This window comes from Poromitra crassiceps (assembly GCF_964638095.1).
Source record: "Poromitra crassiceps genome assembly, chromosome: 16".
Taxonomy (NCBI): domain Eukaryota; kingdom Metazoa; phylum Chordata; class Actinopteri; order Beryciformes; family Melamphaidae; genus Poromitra; species Poromitra crassiceps.
In genome coordinates, this window is record NC_139645.1 from 10,492,956 (window position 1) to 10,514,224 (window position 21,269).

General features: G+C 42.9%; 2 protein-coding genes across 2 annotated transcripts; one reads left to right on the forward strand and one right to left on the reverse strand.

The window, feature by feature from the left end:
* On the reverse strand, positions 1–4,193 carry LOC310791299 (small ribosomal subunit protein uS10). Its single transcript, XM_083652986.1, has 4 exons — positions 4,087–4,193; positions 2,026–2,125; positions 1,765–1,838; positions 1–226 (listed from the first exon to the last, which is right to left on the reverse strand). Exons 1-4 carry the CDS (start codon positions 4,087–4,089, stop codon positions 44–46), a joined length of 360 nt encoding a protein of 119 aa, XP_083509112.1. The 5' UTR covers positions 4,090–4,193; the 3' UTR covers positions 1–43.
* A 1,780-nt stretch (positions 4,194–5,973) lies between these two features.
* Positions 5,974–20,708, forward strand: LOC310790876 (very-long-chain (3R)-3-hydroxyacyl-CoA dehydratase-like). Its single transcript, XM_083652582.1, has 11 exons — positions 5,974–6,076; positions 6,937–6,979; positions 7,431–7,504; positions 8,069–8,233; positions 10,090–10,144; positions 10,371–10,481; positions 13,747–13,874; positions 15,245–15,357; positions 17,386–17,492; positions 17,788–17,919; positions 19,607–20,708. Exons 1-11 carry the CDS (start codon positions 5,996–5,998, stop codon positions 19,681–19,683), a joined length of 1,086 nt encoding a protein of 361 aa, XP_083508708.1. The 5' UTR covers positions 5,974–5,995; the 3' UTR covers positions 19,684–20,708.
* Positions 20,709–21,269: the final 561 nt, after the last annotated feature.

Below are 21,269 nucleotides of genomic sequence, written 5' to 3' on the forward strand. Positions count from 1 at the left end.
TTAAACTTTTTTCTTTTCTTTATTGCATCATCATCAGTGATCTCTATGCATCTGCGATGGTGACCTCGACCTCTACGCCAGGCTCTATGCTGATAGATGTGATCTGCTTGACGATCTCAGAGGGGCTGTGCAGATCGATCAGACGCTTGTGGATCCTCATCTGGAAGCGGTCCCAGGTCTTTGAGCCCTCACCACAGGGAGTCTTTCTGGTGGTGATACGCAGAGTCTGGGGAGAGGGAGAGACCAGCTTTTAGTTTGACCACAATCTGAGAGAAAATGGATATTACTGCCCATTACTGGTATTCTTTTCAGGGTGAAAAGCCTGATTAAGAGGACATCAGAACTGGCCAATTAGTTAGAGAATTTTAGCAAAATGCTTGGACCATCTGTGAAAAATTTACTACCAATAGCTTTCTTCACCAATGTGTTCTTATAGGTGTCTAGAATCACCTCTCAATTAGTGCAAACCCAAATCCTCGTGGAAAATCCTGTTGATTATACACTGTGCTTTACATAACAATAACCAATATCATATGGTCAGGGAGACATTTTTACTCAAAAATAATGTTTGGAATGGATTCAGCACCCCTGAAAACCCCTAGTTAGACACCCCACAAGTTCATTTTAGACTTAATTTTTATCATATTTTTCACCCAAGCCCTCGGGGCACCTTAACTTTGATTGGCTCTCCAGGATTTTCCACAAGGATTTGAGTTTGCACTAATTGAGAGGTGATTCTAGACACCTATAAGAACACATTGGTGAAGAAAGCTATTGGTAGTAAATTTTTTCACAGATGGTCCAAGCATTTTGCTAAAATTCTCTTAAATGACACATATTCATGCGTACTTTGGCTTGATCAGTCATTTTAAAATCAATTCAGGGTAAGGGCTTCCCATAGACCCCAGTGTAGTATTCCAAGATGCACAAGGGTATTGGCACGATAACTGCGTCCGGGTAGTGTAGCGGTAGATTCCCTGCCTACCAACACGAGGGTCGCAGGTTCACGCCCCAGTATTACCTCTGGCTTGGTCGGGCGTCCATACAGGCACGACTGGTTGTATCTGCGAGTGGGAAGCCAGATTGAGGTGGGAAGCCAGATTGAGGGTATGTGTCCTGGTTGCTGCACTAATGCCTCCTCTGGCCAGTCAGGGCGCCTGCTCGGGGCGGAAGGGAACTGATGGGAATAGCGTGATGGTCCCATGTGTTATGTCCTGCTGGTGAAGCTCCCCATTGTCAAGTCATGTGTCTGAGAAAGCATGGTGCTAGTCTACAGCTCTCCCCAGATTGGCAGAAGGGGTGCAGCAAGGGGAAATTGACCGAGTACAACTGGGTAGAAAAGGGGGGAAATCAGAAAAAATGTATATCTGCATCAACTCGATGCTTGACTGAATCTTAGTTTTGTTTAAATAAAAATGGCATGTTTTACATATACTGTAAGTTGAAGTAGTTTTCTTATTTTTCCCAGAATGTGTACATTTTGAAAAGCATAGTATTTACTGTATGTCTGCATCTGCCCGTGGGCCATCACGATAAAGATTAAGGATACAGGTTCAGTCAAGCCATTACAGGATTGACTTGACGTTCTCTGAAATTATCTGGGGAAAAATGTGTGCATATATAGAGTTGAATGTTTTTAGGCATATATTGTATTGGCAATCGGCCAAAAGAGTTGGGGCATATCGGATATTGCGCAAAAAAACAGTATCCTGCACACAGTATATGTCCGTCCTTCCAACAGCAAGACATTTGATGTTCCAGTACCTTGGTTGGCATGCGGACTGGTCCCTTAACCTTCAGGTTCTTCTCCTTGGCACCACGGATCAAGTCTGCGCAAACTGAGGGTTTGACAAAAGAAAAAAGTCAACAGAACGACAGTGACCAGCAGTCAGTCACATGGTACTTTGAATTCCTGGCTCAGAATAGCGTATAAAGTCATCACAGTTGATCAATATCATATTTCTATCATCATAGCTCAGGTCAGTGCTACCAGAAAACAAAAATTCCTATTCCAACATGACTGACCCTTTTCCAGAGATTTGACGTTGCGGCTGGTGAGTGTGATGCGGATGCGGTGAATGGCCACCTCAGTCTCAACAGGTGCCTTGCCAGTGTCCTTGAAAGCCTGCATTTTTGGAAGCAACAGGACAATTAAAGCACAGAATTTAAGTCACAATCCATTATTATTTCACTCACAACCACCTCATTTTGTTTACATTTCAGTAAACCAACATTGAGAATGTACAAATCTTGGTTACCTAGTACCTTGGGGTCCCCGTTTAAAAGATCTTGAGTTAGTCTTGGTTCCAAATCACCTTTGACATTTATACGTTATTAGATTTAGCGTCACAGACTCCAAACCTGACCACTTTTTTGACAATATTGTATCAAAATTCTGTTTCAACGCCTGCTACAAATGATCAAGTGCTGTTTCCACTCGGTTTAATGGCTGAAACCACAAGTCAAACTTCTTATCTTTCTAGAGACATCGTTTTAATCATTCACTATAGCCGTTTCCTTACCAAAGTCTGGGAAGTGACGTTATTGCTGGTGAAAAAGCTGCGAGCTAAAATACCCAAAGCTGACCAGTCCTATCTGAACGTCTATGCTGCTAGCGTAGTTTTGCAGTAGCCTGGGCTAGTTTTACAGGGCCTTTCTTCTTCATGGTATATTATTCTTCTGTGGTACCGTCGCCCAAGCGGCTCACTGCTACTTTCTCTTATCAAAGGCACTTTCATAAGGTATTTTGACGTTTTATCATGCACATTTAAATATGAAACTTTACACAGACTGTCAGATATCTGTGAATAAAAGGGACTTGCGACAGCGGACAATTAACCTCTTGAATAGCCTGCAAAGAAGGAGGAAGTACGTCACTCGGTCCGCAAACAAAGGGGGTTGGGTTTGCGTGATTTGTAACCCCACATAGGATAAGCAATAACCACGCCCTGTGGCGCCGGGATTGGCCAGGAGCACTAGCCAGGAGCATTGAAGCTTGGGACTAAAGCACCTGGGGTTTTTCATCTTTTAAAATAAAGATGTTTAAAAACTATTGCTTGTTACATTTTCAGTGCTGTACCTTTTCTCTGGGTAAGAATTGAGCTTGAAATTAACGATACATTATATTATATGAGCTATGAACGTGAACACAACAGCGTTTATATTATTGCATGTTTTTTTAGATTGTGTACATTGTGTAGATTACAATTATTATGCTTATTATTATTATTACTATGCTAAGGAAGGTAGGTGACCATAATTCATTTCAATGTCCGCTCTCAATATCGCTGTCTTCTCAAGAGCTATTCAGTTGGTTCATGAAATCGCTGGGCTGCGTGCCCTCCAGTGTTGCTCCTGGCCAATCCCGGCGCCACAGGGCGTGGTTATTGCTTATCCTATGTGGGGTTAGAAATCACGCGTCGGGTTTGGATAGAAGTGGTCAGCTATGTTGTTAGTTCTGTTATGCTAGAGTAACTAGACACATCCAAGCCAAGGCAGTTTTCCCCACCAGTATAGCTACACATCCATGTTATTATTACGTTAGCAGCAGTAGCATATTATTTCCCGTTATCTACTTTCAGAAGTTTAATTTCCAAACAGAAGACTGGTATATGCGGGTGATATTATCACGAATGCATAAAGTGGAACCCGGGCTTTGTTAACTCACATGAAGAAGTAGCCTCAACGCGAGACTCTTCAGTCATTCTTCCTTGTATGGAAAATTCCTGTTTACATTTAAACTTGTTTGATGCATTACGTGCCGGGCGCATTCACATCACATGCAACGCTATACGAGAACACTAGTCACGCATTTGTTTTTATATTGAAACTCTCTAGTTCTAGTTAGTCTATAGTTTAGCGTTAGTTGCAAAAATAACGTTAATTGCCGAAACAGCCACCAAGTGTCTAAACGTTAGCCAGTGAGAGCTAGCACGTGAAACACGTTTGTAGCATCAGATTGGTGGTGTTAGCTAACAGCGCTGTAGCATGTGATGTTGGCAGCCAACTCCCAAATCAACAACAGAGAAGCTACGCATAAAACAGTAAATACAAACTTTTGTTGGAGTGTCACGTTACGTTACTCACCATAATTATTACTCCTGGCCGACTTATTCGGAAGAAATAGCGAACAGCGGTGAGCCAGGAACAGACGCGTGCTTAGCTATTCAGGAAAAGAACGAGCAAGGGCCCGCTGCCCTTTATATACTGCTCATCCGGGTACTTCGTGCGGCTTCTTCTTCGACAACCGAGCCAAAATCAACAGCGCCTTTTAGTGGCTGGATGGAGCAGTGTCTGCGGTAGAAACCTTTTGGATAAAAAGAAGAAAGAAAAACAGTTACTAAAAATCAAAACATACTGTCATACAGCAGAATGGGCTGGTTTTCTATTAATTCCATTTGTTTGACTCCTGCACATCAGAGATGGCCATGGTTTATCCCTCCAACGTGACCCTACTTCCCTGGGACAATGTGAATATTTTCTGGTTTCTTTAATCCTATATGACAGTGGTTCTCAACGTGGTCCGGGGACCACCAGGGGTCCTTGAGGGGGTTCCAGGGGGTCCACACAGCAAAAAGGGTAATCATTTTTCAAGCCACCATTTTGTGTCTAAAAGGCAGGGTAAACACAGGTGCAAGCAAATCAATAATTAGGGCCCCAGCACTGGAACACCTAACTAATGATGGACTGGGAGTTGGAAACTAATTATGTTTTGGTTGCACCTGTGTTACTTCCTGCCTTTTAGACACAAAATGGCTACTGTGAAAAAGGCAAATTCCAACCATTGTTAGTAACCCGTTAGTAACACAACTATTTTGGTCATGGGTTTCATGCACTTACTGTAATAGCATCTAAAAGTGTGACGACCCACTCTGCTGGCCCTGTCTTGCAGCAGCACCTTTTTGTTCTGTTCGTTTGTATAATGTAGTTTGTGTTGACTTGTCTTAATTAGTACACCCAACCTCACAGAGATAAATAACCGGTCCATCACATGCTTCGCACACTCAATAGAACAGGACATCACACACCCACTCAACCAACACCTCATCCCATTGACAGCAGGCCCCGCTGATGTGTTGTCTGTCTTGCCATACTGTTGTTGTCTCTGTTGATGTCATGATGCTGCTGTTTTTGTTATGTCCTCTGTGTACACTGGACTGGTGTAAGAATGTTTCTTTCTTTGTAATGTACAGGACAGTGAAAATGAATTTCCCTTCCGGGACAAATAAATTAAGTCTAAGTCTAAGTCTAGTAATCTTCCTTTACTTTTAGTTAATACATTATTGTTGTAACTTTGGTACATGACCTCATTTGTTACTTCCTTGAGCCGGGTTGTATGAGGGGAGTTCTTTGGTGTTTGGCTTCCCTCATTTACAACCCGGGTCAAGGACGTAACCATGAGGGGATATACACCAAAGTAAAAGTTAAATCAATAATTGATTAACTAAAAACTATAGATAACTAAGGAATGGTCTGAAGGTCTACTTAATCCCAATGAGTACACTATAGGTGCACCCAATCAGCCTAATGACCCCAACACCAGGCTCCTGCAAGACAGGGCCAGGAGAGTGGGAGGGTCGACACAAAAATTACAATCTTATCAGATGGGAGACCCTGGGAGAAAATCTTATCAAATGAGGGTCGTTGAGATGGTAGATAATGGTAATCTACTAGATTGCTCTGGATCTCTGAATCCGTCCTCTGCGCTTACCCGCCCTTCTCTGCCTCTGATTGGCTTAGCGTCAAACGTTGTTCATCCAATCACATTCGCTTGGCTATCCTGCGTCTCTTTCTAGGCCAATCAGAGGCAGAGAAGGGCGGGTCATGCTCCTGGGGGAAAAAAATGATCGCGTCCCGGAAGTGTGTGTCCAGTTTCACAGTCACTGCTGTTGTGTTGGTTTGAAAGAGGAGGATGAGGATTCTGGTCCATAATTTTAGCGTGTTTTCTTTCCCCGCATGGTTTAGCGTGTAAACTCACCAGCAAAAGTGTGGAACAATGCAAATTCTCACGCCACATGTGTACTGGGCTCAGCGGCACGGGGAGATTTATCTCCGGGTGGAACTGAGCGATGCCAAGGTAAAAACACACCAGGATCCGTTTTAGCTAGTTTACCCTCTCAGCTACAGCGACTTCCACTGTTTAACGCGACTACTACACAAACATCAACCTGTAAATATAATTTGATACCGCCTGTAGCTGTAATTATTCCCCAATAGTGCTGTTTCTGTGTCTGATTAATGCAATTAGCCTATTTAGTGATGTAATGGTAAATAGGCTATGACTTATAATTTATGATCAACACAATAACAATAAAAAACAAAAAATCCGTTACATCTTCAGAAAAACACCAGTGTATGCCCTTTCCCCCTAATTAAAAACGACTATGCTCATAATATAATATGAGATAATAATCTAATATTCACAACTCATAACTTGCATTGTTTTATGCAATTTACTGTGAATCACTACTGATTTATTAATATCAGCCTCAAAATGTGGGTAAATTATTTCACAAAGAATCAGGAGGGTAATTAACTAACTTCAGGGGTTTCATCCTGTCCCTTCTTTAACTTCATATTTCTGTGGGTGTGCTACTGTAGCGGCATTTTAGATAGACGCTTCCTCATCTCAACATTTACAGTTTCGGACTCCTCCAGCCTTATCGCACATAATGTTAAGTGAGACATTTGAAATGTATGGTGAAATATTCATGAAGAGTCATGGTAGTTGTGGGTCTTGTCTCTTAGATGAATGGCTAGTGATAAGTGACACTGGCAGAAGGACGACACCTGTCATCTGCTTGTTCATGACATGGGCGTTGCCGTATTTGTAATGGACACAACTTCCTTGTCACAGTTTGGTTAGGTGTGTGTGTGTGTGTGTGTGTGTGTCAGTGTGTGCCGGCTGTCTGTGATGGCTGCCTTCATATTTTTCAGAATCTAGACATCATCCTGCAAGAAAACACCCTTCAGTTCAAAGGTTAGTGTTGAAATTTACAGTGTAATTTGTAGTAGTCAAGAAGAGGATATCTGCACACAAGAGTGTCTTTTCAGCCGGTACAAACATGAAGCCTGTTGGAGTTTTACACTTAAAAAAAATCTAACCAACGGCCTATGAATCAGAATGGTTCATTTCTCCAATTATTTTTTAATCAATGTATGGTGTCTGTAACCAATATTTGAAAGATGATGATCTCCATTCACTCATTGGACCATTTTTATTTTTTTTACCCTCGCAATAGTTCCCGGAAGTAAGGTTCTGGATTAAGCGGCTCTGTAGAGTTGCAGCATAATGGGCCTAACATTACAGAGATATTCCACAAACTCTTACGAATTGTCACATTATTCTTTGTATTTATTATGAATATGATTTCTTCATTAAAGGACAATGTTAAGCCTAATATAGATATGATTCTGATGTGGATCCTCAGCACAGGGCCATGGAGCTAAAGGGGATAATGAATACGAGTTCAGTTTGGAGTTCCTGGATCCTGTGAGACCGGAGGTATTTCTCTTCTATTGATTTGATTGATTTGTTATTGTTATTGATTGGTAGATTGAAATTGGTTGCTCATGCTTGATGATTTAATGACATTTAGTGCACTTTATAGTTTAAGGGCAAAGTAAATAAAATGAAGAAGAATGAAGATGAACAGTTATTAATTGGATTTATTTTCCACCACCACAAAAAAAAAGACCCCTCAAATGCAACGTACATGACAGTACATCACCACTATCTGCTTTTTTTTTATAGTGGATTTTTCCTTCAAGAAGAGGTGAAATTGACGGTTCGGGTTAGCAGCCGTAGCAGTCTCTCAATATGTCTTAGCATACAAGCAGGCTATTGGTTGTCACAAGCTGACAAAATGTACTTGAGTTGAGTCACATGACTCACATTCATCTTTGAATCAGAAATACGAGGTTTACAGCAAAACAAACCGTTTCCAAACAGCTGCCTTAGTACTTACTGGTCTGCATGTCATCGTCTGAGGTCTTTCTCGTGAATGAAACTAGCCTCTGTATCCTAAGTATGTACTTTTCTAAGACTGTATGTGTTGTCGGCCCACAGGTGAAGCATAAGTCGACCCAGCGTCAGGTGGACATCAAAGTCACGAAGCAGGAGCGGCGCTGGTGGGAGCGGCTGACGCTGCAGGTGAAGAAGCCTCTGTTTCTGGCCCCGGACTTCGACCGCTGGCTGGACGAGTCCGACGCAGAGATGGAGCTTCAGGCTAAGGTGGGGAACCTGAGATGGAGCTTCAGGCTAAGGTGGGGAACCTGAGATGGAGCTTCAGGCTAAGGTGGGGAACCTGAGATGGAGCTTCAGGCTAAGGTGGGGAACCTGAGATGGAGCTTCAGGCTAAGGTGGGGAACCTGAGATGGAGCTTCAGGCTAAGGTGGGGAACCTGAGATGGAGCTTCAGGCTAAGGTGGGGAACCTGTGATGGAGCTTCAGGCTAAGGTGGGGAACCTGTGATGGAGCTTCAGGCTAAGGTGGGGAACCTGAGATGGAGCTTCAGGCTAAGGTGGGGAACCTGTGATGGAGCTTCAGGCTAAGGTGGGGAACCTGAGATGGAGCTTCAGGCTAAGGTGGGGAACCTGAGATGGAGCTTCAGGCTAAGGTGGGGAACCTGTGGGGGCGGAGGACCTCGGACCTGGGGGTCATTTTCAGTGGACATCTCCATGATAAGAATGCAAAGTCTCTGAGTGAGCAGACATTTTCCGTGCGATTGATAAAAAAAAATGTATGACCAAATTTTTATTATGACATTATAGACATAACATTCACATTAACATGTTGGCTGCTTTCATTCCCCTTCGCCATTCACCATCTCCTGTACACACCAAAACATATAAAAGAGCATACATACAATCACATATAAAGTGCAGATATACACATGCATGCACGCACGCTATACAATATGATACACTTTACACCACTCGACGTAGGCTATATCCTTTTACTAATTCGATTGCATCTGTAAGAGCTTCAATTGTTTCCCTTTTTGCACCATTTACCTTTGCTATGGATGATTCTAAAACAAGAGTACTATGAAATAAAGACATCCACTGATCTACTTTAACGACATGGGGTGGTTTCCATCTCATTACTGTGCGATTGATTAATGACCGAACTTGCGATGCTGCGCAATAGACCCTTTTCACGGGCGCCATTTTGTGTCGAAAAGGCAGAATAAACACAGGGGCAAGCGATAAAAAAAAAAAAAAAAACACGATTTCAGACGGAAGCCCGTCTTTTATTGTCACACGAACACTACAACACATGCATGCGGCCACAACACACACTCATGCTGGCGGCGGCCGGTGAAATATGTCCTCTGCATTTGACCCATCCAGGCTTGTCCTTTCCTCCAGGGGGCAGGCCAGGAGCAGTAGTCGCTTTTTGTTTCCAGCGCCCGGGGACCAACTTCAGATGTTGTCGTCGCTGGTTGGATGACGATCTTCTGCATGTTTTTAGTGGGGGGTTATGTACGGAGGAACCCCCTGGGGGGGTACGGGGAGAACATGCAAACTCCACACAGAAAGGCCCTTTCGACGAGATAGCCCACCTGCAAAACACTAATGAGGGTTTCCACATTCCAATCATGGAAGTTGGAAACCCTCAGTGTTTTGCTTGCATCTGTGTTTACCCTGCCTTTTCGACACAAAATGGCCCCCGTGAGAAGGGTCTATGGCTACGCAGCCTCCACTTGATACACTGCATGGTCTACTAGTTGGTATAAAGCTTTTAGTGTAGGACTAGGCCAGCAGCTTCTCTTCACCTGACAGTGAGGAGGTTCACCGGCAGGACGCAGTGCATGGAAGGATCATGCTAGCTGTGTGTGTGTGTGTATGTGTGTGTGTGTGTGTGTGTGTGTGTGATGTGACGTGACATGAATAAAGTATTGAATATTTTTTTTATTTGACCTTTATTTAAACAGGGGTAAGGCCCTTGAGAGCAGGCTCTCATTTTCACGGGTGCCCTGTTACAGCGAAACATGTATAAAAGTTACAAAATTATATGATATTATACATCATATTAAATGTGGTGTTTGCAGAGTGAGATGGTCACAGCGAGCGTGTTTTATTTCAGGAGGAAGAGGGGAGGATAAACAAGATCAGCGTGGAGTCGAGAGTTCGTAAAGACCGTGAGTAGCAGCACCACGCTCTGCAAATGGACAACACTCGGAAGCTCTCACATGGGCATTTGTCACTGGAACTATCATTCATGTTTTTACCACTGGAACTATCATTCATGTTATTATTATTATTATTATTATTATTATTATTATTATTATTATTGACTATTGTGTAGGAGTCTCATTAGCATCAGTTGATGTTGTCTTTGTTTTCCTCTTGTGTTGTGTTTCTCAGCCTACCTGGGTCTGAAGAAAGGCTACTTGTTTATGTACAACCTGGTTCAGTTCCTGGGATTCTCCTGGATCTTCGTCAACATGACCGTTCGACTTTTCATCCTAGGTCAAGGTTTGTGTGAGAAAATCTCTGTGTGAAACATCCGTGTGAAAATCAGTCATCAAGTCATTAAGGTGAATTGGCAACAGCTTACTTACAATTGATGAGGTTTTGTAGAACACCAAAAAAATGAATAAACTCCATTCCAATATTGCAGCGTGGTGCTACCAGCCGCGTGAGGTGCTTACAGTATGTGCTTGTAAGAGATGTTCCCACGCAAATGAAATCAGTTGGGCGAGTCACCCGTTGCCCCCTAACCTCGTCAAGGTACGCCAGAAACGGGTCCCAGATAGTTGAGAATATTTTAAGTGAGTTTGTCCCCAGGAACCCGAGTCTCTCTGTCCGTATAACTGAGACCATGTCCGTCAACCACAGCTGAAAAGAAGGTGGAGAGGGGGACTTCCACGCCTTCAGAATGAGTCTCTTGGCGACAGTTGTCCCCTGAGTCTGTTGTACAGCCGCAGGGAGGAGCAGAGAGGATTCCGAGCAGCCGAAGATGGCGAGTTCCGCCTCCGGCTGAAGGGTTATTTAGTAGGCCTTAAGCTTAATTTATACTTTATACTAGTGTCAAAACACTTTTTTTCAGCTTTTAACCAATATATATGACTTTGGGGGTTGTGTGTGAAGAATTCTGGTCAAAATTTCCACATTTGAGACCAAACTGTTACCATTGTACCATTTGTATCATTTTCAGCAGCATAAGTTCCCTCTATGGGTTGAACACTGCTTTTTTTGTGCCCTCAAATGAATGGGATATTTGGTACATCGTGACGTCACGGTGGGTTTAGCACGCGCCCCACTCATGTGAAAAATTGTTTTTTTCCCCCATTGATTATTACTGTAGTTCACGCGGCGTGAGCCCTTTAAGACCAATGCATCCCTGGGTAATGCCTGCACTGTGGCTAATATTAGCCGCTAGTAAGTTATGTTACATGGCAGTAAAATGCCACTGAATGACCAAATTGATATAACTTTTAACCATTTCGAGTAACACTGTTTCCATACGGATCACCAGCGTTAGTTTGTTGTTTATAACGTGGCTATATTCATAACGTTTTCTATCTCGGATGCGTTATTTCGAATCCCACATAGGTTACGCCAAAACCCACATAGGTTACGCCTCGAATCCCACATAGGTTATGCTAAAACCCACATAGGTTACGTCTCGAATCCCACATAGGTTACGCTAAAACCACCACCTCAAAGCGTGTGGGTTTCAGGACGAAACAGTCTCGAGCCACTAACGTTATCTTTAGAGCACAATATTCCTGGAATGCAAGTTTAACTACACAGTTACATGTCCTCTGCATTCTACATAAAATTAAGATATTACGGGTTGTTTTATTTTGTATGTTACATACTTATTGGCCACATAATGTTAGTTTATGGGGGAGGAATTCTGCCAGTTAAGGAGGGGAGTGTGGGCGGCCATCTTGCCTGCGGGGTTTTCGGATCGAGTGGAGTGCCGTTTTGTAGGAAATCTGGGGGGGTAAGTCGCGCTTTGAATGTTCGCCTCGGTTCAACGGTCACGTGACACTCGAACGCTAGACAGCCAAGGCAAGAGAGGGAATGGAATGCACAGTGAAACCACCTCGGAGGCAAGATGTAACGTACTTGGCTGCAGCCGCATATAAACGACACACAACCACACAACTCACCTCCTCTCTCTCTGGCAAATTGGTCACGGTGTTCTTTGTGATTTTCACGAAGTCATACATCAAGGACAGGCTGATAAAAATAGCGGGGACACGTTCATTCATTTCAATCGAGCGAAAATTAAAACAAGGAAGTCAAGCGCGTGCCGTCTTTATAGCCAATCAGACTTGCGCGACACATCGTGACGTAGTCAGCGACACTAGACATTTCACTAGGTAGCAGACACTGCTCGTCGACACTTGTAAGTGTCGACTCAAGTCCTCATTTCTGTCGGCGAGCGTTTCAAAAGTGTCGGCAGACAAAGCATAAATTGGGCTTTAGAGTACCAATCAAATATTTTGTGTAGTTTTAACTTAAGTAGTTTGTTAGAGGGCTGTCATGGAAATACAGGTTCTAACTCACTGTGTGTTTGATGGTCATACTACAAACCTCAGGGGAGTTTCAGCTGAAGTCGTTTAAATGCCACAAAAACTAACTGAATATTTCCTTTCCTTTTTAAGCAGTTTTTAGACTGTTTCTGATGAGCAGCACCATGCAGTGAAATGAGAGCAACAGTAAAACAGAGAGGAAAGACTGAGTGTTTGCTTCTGATGAGCTATTCATAGATTCAGAAGCACATTTGAATAAAAGGACGAGGACTAAACAACATGGATTTGTTTTGCAAATGATTATGGATAGTGCTTCCCTCCCACAACCTGCCATTTAATTAGATCTGTCTGTTCGTTCATCTCTCTAGTCGGGTTTTCATCCAAATGTATCGCACATTTGAACCGAATTTTCTGAAAATCGGCAAAAGAAAATGCAAAATAATGCGTTTCCATCCACTGCTATTATGCGAATTAATGATTAATTATGAATTATTACTGCCAATCACCTCATGCTTGAGGCTGTCTGCCCGCTGATCTGCTGCTAGACCCGACACGTGTGTCGTCTTGGAGGCAGGCAGCGACCAAGCTCTATTAAACAAATCTAAGTTTCTTGATGATCTACAAAGGTACAATAAAATGCAATTTCTGGATTACCAGGTGCCGCTCTTCAACTTGGTTAAGCATAATGTTACTAATCCACGGAGCAGTTAGTAAGTGGATAGAATTTCATTCAATTCTACAAGTGAGTCGCCTTAAAGCTAATTATCCCATTCTTCTTCTGTTTAAACACCACAGTGTCGAAATTCTGCTGCTTATTTACTAGTGTAGGCTACAGCGACATGTCGTGTTTTGTAGTGATCAAGGCAATGTGAAACTGGATGGAGAGATAACGGAATATTTGCTTAATCTGTTTCCACTGTACTTATCGCATTTTCCGTTTATCGATACACCCGACTTTTCCACCTTCTCCAAGCGTGAAAAAGTTTTTGCTGTTGTTTTTTTCCCAAATTTTGCAGCCTTTCCACTCAGGTTTCTATGCAAATTGAAAATTTGCATAAAAGCAGGTGGGTGGAAACCCAACTAGTGTGCATGCTGGGTTAGCACTCCATGATGACTGTCAAATACTGTAGTCACAACAGTTTAACAAAAAAATCTCTCTCTCTCTCTCTCTCTCTCTCTCTCTCTCTCTCTCTCTCTCTCTCTCCCCCTCTCCCCCTCTCTCCATTTTTCTCCCCCTTTCTCCCTCTCCTCAGATTCGTTCTATGACACTTTCCACACCATGGCTGATATGATGTATTTCTGCCAGATGATGGCGGTAGTCGAGGTCATTAACCCCTTGTTGGGCCTGGTTAAGACAGGATTTTTTCCAGCTATGATACAGGTAAATACTGCAATCTTAATGGTAAAACGTTACATTACGATTCACTAGTCATTTTTAATTACTGTATGCATGTAGTTAATTTAACATGATGGCTAATTGATAGCTACTCACCACCTCTCTAGTTAAGTGATTAAGCACTTGTTAATGAATTTAGAACAGACAGTTTAATTTATCATTATGTCACAATGTATGTTTCATTACCTCTCTGGTAGGTAATAATAGTACAAACCAAAACATTGATTGCATTATTGGTTGGAATTTGTATTATGTGCACCTACTGGTACAATATGAGGATTGAAACACTAAAAATACATGGTTTTCCTTAAATAAAAGGTAAAGTAACTGGGACTTTGATATAAAAATATGAGAAAATGAAGTATGGAATACGGTTTTGGCATATATTGCTAAATATATGTACTCAATGATATGGAGAATTGGGTAACAAGGTGAAGCACATACCCTTAATCCAGTTTGCCACCTGGAGTCGCAGCGAATTGTGCCTGTCTGGATGCCCGACCACGCTAGAGGTAACACAGGGGCTCGAACCTGCAACCCTCATGTTGGTAGGCAGGGAAACTACCCCTGTACTACCTGGACGCCCACAGCTCTGTCTTTCTAAGAGGATGTTGAGCAGTCAGAACTTGACTCTACTACTCTACTGCTATTAGTGCTACTGGTGATACAGTACTAATAATGATTAGGGGTGCACCAATCGATCGGCAAGCAATCTGTATCGGCCGATATTGACCTCAAGTATGCGATCGGCGATCGGCCATTTTTTCATATATATATATATATATATATATATATATTTTTTTTTTATAATAAAAAAAGCCCTATCACTAATCAGGCTTTCCAACAATATAAAATACAATGCCAATTGGTATTATTAAAGGGGAGAAATAATCAACCTAAAATAACGTTTCCAAACTTTCTTTGAGGAGTTTATATATCGGTGATCGGTGATCGGTAATCGGTGATCGTTCGATGATCGGTTGGGCAGATATTTCCCATAGGCGATCGGCGATCGGTGGCAAAAAACGTGATCGGTGCACCCCTAATAATGATCATTCTAAATAGATACAAGATCTGAGTTGATGACATTTGTAGTTTTACGAAAGTACAGAACCGCAGAAGTCAATTACCAAAAATTGCCCAATCGCCACCACCCCCACAACAAAACAAAATATATCTTAATTTCACTCAATGCGTTCTATTTTTGTGTCCAGTTTTTTGCTTTATGATAAAGTGTGTGATCAATTCAGCCCCTTTTTGGCTCTAACCAATAGTGTCCAGACAAGAAAGCGTTGATCATGATGATGGTGGTTATCTTCAGCACAGTGTTAACATGTGACCTCTTTATGTTGCAGGTGTCAGGAAGGAACGTCATTCTGTTTGTCATCTTCGGCAGCCTGGAGGATATGCAGAACAAACCCGTCGTCTTCTTCGTGTTCTACCTGTGGAGCACCATCGAGATCTTCAGGTTAGATCTGCTCACTCTCCCCGGCCCTCTGGGTGGATGGTGGTGTCACAACCTGCAACGCCTACTGTATTATCAGCAGGCTTGGGCAGATATTCAATAATATCAAATATAGATTTGATCGCTGTTCAATAATATTGAATATCACAATACTTTCCATGGTATAGAATATCTTATGTAAGGGATAATCACCGAGTAAGTGTGCGTTAAACGGTTTTAATGCACGACGTGGAGGCGAAGAACCACCCAACGCGAAGCGGAGGCTGGTTTGTGTCCACAAAATGCATTAAAACTAAGGCATACTTACTCGATTAGCCCGCTTATACCATGGTCATTTGCACAACAATATGAAATAAAATAATTCACAAATAGTGAAAGTTTTGCAACCAAGCCACATAAACACAATGCTACTACCGTAAATTCCGGACTATAAGCCGCGGCTTTTTTCCCGTTTTTTGGCCCCTGCGGCTTATATAACGGTGCGTCTTATCTATGGATTTTTTCAGAAAAAAAAAAAAAAAATACAAATAAAATCTCTCTTTTTTAGCACTCTTTCTAACTATAAATCCACTTCTGTTTTAATTTCCTCTCTTGCCCTCTTTTCACCACACCGCGGACACTGTGTGCACTGTAAAAATAAACAACGGTGGTGTTGTGTTATGTTGTTTTGTTGAAATGTTACGGTAATACGGTAAATGGGAGCTTCCTCAAACAGCCATCTCTTTCCCGACAATCCCCTCTGTGCGTGACCACTTACATATGGTAATTACGGTAAGCAAACGGCCACTCGGCCATCAACTCCCTCCCCCGACTACCAGGAGAAAATCACAAACTTCGGCGAATTCACACAAAGGAAGATCAAGGAATATTCCATCGAACCGGAGCAGATCATAAATATGGATGAAGTGCCTTTGACGTTCGACCTGCCACTCACTCGGACTGTTAACAAGAAGCGCCCTGGAGGATTCTTTCACCAAAAAAAAGCTTTGCTCGTTCTCGACAGCATGAGAACGAGCAGTAGAAGCAACACTCTCACTTACCATGGGGAAGGTACGCAGAAATTCACACGACGCAGCTTTCAAGTTGAAAGCAGTCAATCTCGCATTAAAAGAGGGAAACAGAGCAGCCGCGCGTAACCTGGGCATCGATGAGTCAATGGTGAGGCGTTGGACGGTGCAGCAGGAGGAACTGTCTCAGCACGGAATATTATAGGAGTGTGAAAACATCCACAATCACCAACGGGTTCCAAAACGCTGGACTGCTGCGGGATGAAGAGGATGACGCCGCCACAGCTGGCGCTGAGGGCCGTCAGAGGCTTCAGAGGCTGTTCGATGCCGACAGTGATGAAGAGGAGTTCGTTGGTTTTGAGTGACAATGAAGGAGAGAGGAGAGTGGTTGACGAAGCCACCCTGAACCTGTTCGTTTCCGACACTGAAGATGAGGACTTTGGTGGTTTCAGTACGCAGGAAGAAGAGGAAGACGAGGATTAGTGACTTGACTTCTCTGGTTACAGGTTTGCTGCACATATAGCCTATTGTTGTGTGATTTTGTCTGGGGATTAGTGACCTGACTTTTGTTTTGTTTTGTTGAAATGTTAATAAATGGGAGCTTCCCCAAACAGCCATCGCTTTCCCGACATTCCTCTCTGTGCACGAACCCTTTCATATGGTAATTAAACATCAAAACACCCGCGGCTTATAGACCGGTGCGGCTTATAGAAGAAAAAAATAGTCAATTTTGGTCCCGCGGCTTATAGACCGGTGCGTCTTATAGTCCGGAATTTACGGTAGCTTAAAAATACATGTGAATTTCGCGGCCGTAGAATAGCTAAATCTGTCCATGGTTAAAAAATAAAAATAAATCAGCAGATATTGATTGAGCTAGCAAGGCAATTTTGTGTTTATATGTGTGGTATTTATTCAGTTTGGGAAATCGCCATCTCTAGTTGGCTGGCTGGCTGACTCAACAGAGCTACAGGCTGATAGTACGTATGTATGGTATATGATGAGACTGTCCTTCTCTATACAATAGGTATCCGTTCTACATGCTGGCCTGCATTGACACAGAGTGGAAGCTGTTAACCTGGATGAGATACACCGTGTGGATCCCTCTGTACCCTCTGGGGGTGCTAGCTGAAGGTTGGTGTTCTCCTCCTGGTACAAACTCTAGCTCAGGAGTTGGCTTCTGTTCCCGGGACGTCAAACGCATACAGTGGCAGCAATCTGCAGGTGGCGCTCCAAGCTGAAAGGCTACACTTTGCTACACTATAAGGGATTGCTTTAGATAAAATATTTATATTTATCTATATTGTTTATTACTGTTTATTAAGAGGTTGAATTGGGTTATGTTATGTTGGTCCTGTGTGTTTCCAGCGGTGGTTGTGACCCAGTCCCTGCTAACTGTGTGTCGTGTCGTCCTGTGTGTGTTTCCCAGCGGTTGCTGTGATCCAGTCCCTGCCCATCTTTGACCAGACCCGTCTGTACAGCGTCCCGCTCCCCGAAGCCTTGGGCCGCTCGCTCAGCTTCTCCTACACCCTGAAGCTCTACCTGGTGCTCATGTTCCTGGGTGAGGCGTCTGCTCACACACCATCACCCACTCTGAAGCCCTGTTCGCACCAGACCAGTTTCACATCGGGACATCGAGCGATTTGTGATAATTACGGAGACCGTCTGGGTTATTATTCCAGTAGTAACAATTACATCGCAAATTACCTTACCCGTATTTCGGTGAAGACGGGGGTCGTCTGCTAACATTCTGCCCGTGTGAATCAGTATCTCGGTAATTTAAGGGGGTGTAATCGTTTTTTCGCCTGCATTTTGTTTTTGTTTGGTTTTTGCGCATTATTTCCGACTCTAGTCATGAACTATGGAGGCTGTAGTGGAAACCTTGCAGCAGAGCTTCGACAGCAATTTGGGCGCAAATTCAGTGACAAGCAGCTAATGATGGAAACTCCTCAACTATAAGAAGTCCCCAGATGATACTAGTCCTTTGTGAATAGGTTATTACCCACCTTCTCTGTCTCTTCCTTTTGCTCTCATTCCTTGGTGTTGACACAATACTTAAAAGGAAGGACACTTATGATGAAATGTCAAGTACCAATCAGGTAAAAAAATTATTGTGGGCAAAAAAAATCTAAAAGTGCAGTCTAATACAATATACACACTACTTAGAAGGTCCTCAGTGATAAATAGGAATTTATGATCCAAAAGGTGCATGATGTAAGTTAAAGATAATATTTTTTTTTAACATGATGGGCATCCACTTCCCGGCTCGGGAACACACCGACCAGTGAGCACGGAGTCTGTACGGCCTCGGGAGGCAATGCAATCTGTTATTGAAACGTGACCAACAAATTGGTCCCATAAAATAAATTATTTACGGACACCGGACCTAGCGGAAAACCCTCTATAAAATGTATAGTAGTATCCTATAGTCCCCTATTATGTACTTATAATCATGTTTTCTGACGATTTCTGAGCAAACCAGGTGACTAATAAAAATAGTATATTGTTTAATACAACTTTTTGTACAACAGTTGTACAAACATTTTCTTCTCATAGATGCATGATGTTTTTTTTATATATATATTTTTTTTTCAAAATTTTTATAGAACAGAACACAAAACAAAACAAACAGGTTCAGACACAGGAAAAGCGAAAAAAGAACATAATATACAAAAATCACCAACATTAAATATTGCAACACAGTGCTACATAAGGTGCTTATGCACTTGTAAGAGATGTACATGGGATCTCGCAAAAGGGGTACATGAGGAATCGACTGGTTGAGTCACCCATCGGCCCTAAGCTCATCGAGGTAGGCTAGAAACGGCTCCCAGATAACTAGAAATTTTCCAAGTGAGTTGGTTCTCAGGGACCTGAGTCTCTCCATCCGTATAACAGAGATCATATCCATCAACCACAGTTGATAAGAGGGTGAAGAAGGGGACTTCCACTCCTTTAAAATTAGTTTTTTTGCAACAGTTGTCCCCAGTGTATAGATGCATGATTTTCAAATGAAATGTAGGCACTAGTGGACTCTATAAAGCAAAGTTTTGAATGCATGCTTGGCACAAAATAAGTGAATTTCATGATCCTGTGCGAATGCAGAGGTTAGGGAGAAAAGCATGAACTACATCAGGTCCCAACAAAATACCAGTCCCGTGTGAATAGGACTTTGATTGGTTTGGTTGCAGAGACAACATGACAATGAGTTTAACTATACATTGACAGACTCCTCCTCTTCCCCCCAGGTCTCTTCATCAATTTCCGACACCTCTACAAGCAGAGGAGGAGACGATTCCGCTCCAGGAAACGGAAACTCAACTAAAGGAGTCTGGTTCATTCTGCACACCTTGTAATCCCACCGACTTAAAATAATCTTTCCTTTCCCGTTACTGCTGGCTGCCTTCTCTCCCTCCACACACGCAACAGACCACACACTGGAGTGCCGTTACCTTATTCCTCCACTAGGTGAACTGTCGGCCAGACAAAGCCCCGTTACTTCTAGCAGCCTGGACTCACCTGGTGAGACTGTACTGGCTGATCCAATGCTTTACTCATGTGAATTGGAGCTACTGCCGCGGTTCTCTTCAAACTCCTCCATCTTTATGGAGCTTTTCAGATTAGAAGCATCGACCTACAGCCACTGTCTGAGGCTTCGTACACACTTGTTCATTTAGTTGTAAGTGGATTTTACAACTTTAAAGGGACTGAAACCATTTACAGGGTAACTGAAGTTTGTGCAGCTATTCATAGTATTCTGTTGCATCAGTACAAGGCTATTTCAATCAGGAGAGACTCATTAAGTGAAACATTTATTACATATTAGACTCCATGACAAGGTGGTAGTGAAGCTGAGAGTAGACTAGAATATGTCCCCTATGGAGTCTAGACCTGGTGGTGGACTGATCCGATTTCCTCAAATTCATGACGATGCTATAGACATTTTCAAACATGCAGGCCTGAACTAAGAGTTGCGTTACGAGTCTTCGATACATATTCCGAAAATGTAGGAGTTAATGTAGTTAATGTAGGAGTTAATTTTGTAGTTAAGTGAAAGTTGCATGGTAAATTAATTCTCAGACAAAGTTTTGGACTTGTCTTCACACAATGGACACAAACCTACAAGAGAGGCAAACGGAACTGTTCTTGGTAAACAGCAAGTTATTTACAAAATCAAGTCCTTGGTCGGTCCTCGTTAGTGCAAGTGTGATTTTGATCGTTTCAAGGATCTAAAAAGGCTCTCGAGACATTTTAAAGCATGTGTGTACGATGCCGCAGTCTCACTGGTTTCATCTCCATAACCCTAAAATGATAAAACACATTTTGAAATAATCTGATGTTTTGAGGCATTTTAACACATTGAGTGCCAAGGACGTCTGTGGACGTCCTAAAAAAAAGTAACGAGGAGTGCCAAGGACGTCTGTGGACGTCCTAAAATCATAATTCATATTATTCCATAATTCTGCTGTTTAAGGTCGTACCTAGCCAGTGAGCATGAATCCCTTCAAGGGATCACACGGCGCCACCTTAAACATCGTCACAGGAGCTGCTCCACCCACCTCAGATCCTTTACTTTGTACAGGAGACAGCGGAGAAAGCGTGGAAACCGATGCATGCTTTCTGCCAGAGCCGTATATATTGCTCTGTCTACAGCGGAGAGTGGGCTCGGCTGCATCCGCGCTCACAACTGAGCTCTTATGCTTCTATCTATCTACACACGATTTCCTAGAAAGCCAGCATCCGAAGCCGAACGGCCAAGCCTTTTCGTTCAGTCGCGTTTGCCAGCGCGCATCATTTCCTTGATGGGCGCTGGGATCTGTCCGGGGCAAAAACGGAGTCGAAAAAACAAACTCTGTGCGTGTGGGAGGAGCCCGCAGCTCAGAGGTGGAGAGGGGAGAGGGGAGAGGGGAG

What these genes read in the sequence shown, in the direction of transcription:
- LOC310791299 (XM_083652986.1), bottom strand. An exon ending in CGTCAAATCTCTGGAAAAGG is followed by an intron (nt 1,839 to 2,025) that starts GTCAGTCATGTT and finishes TCAAACCCTCAG; the next exon opens with TTTGCGCAGACTTGATCCGT. An exon ending in CAGTCCGCATGCCAACCAAG is followed by an intron (nt 227 to 1,764) that starts GTACTGGAACAT and finishes CCCTCTCCCCAG; the next exon opens with ACTCTGCGTATCACCACCAG.
- LOC310790876 (XM_083652582.1), top strand. Translation starts at nt 5,996, where the DNA reads ATGCAAATTCTCACGCCACATGTGTACTGGGCTCAGCGGCACGGGGAG. An exon ending in TGGATCCTGTGAGACCGGAG is followed by an intron (nt 7,505 to 8,068) that starts GTATTTCTCTTC and finishes GTCGGCCCACAG; the next exon opens with GTGAAGCATAAGTCGACCCA. An exon ending in ACTTTTCATCCTAGGTCAAG is followed by an intron (nt 10,482 to 13,746) that starts GTTTGTGTGAGA and finishes CCCTCTCCTCAG; the next exon opens with ATTCGTTCTATGACACTTTC.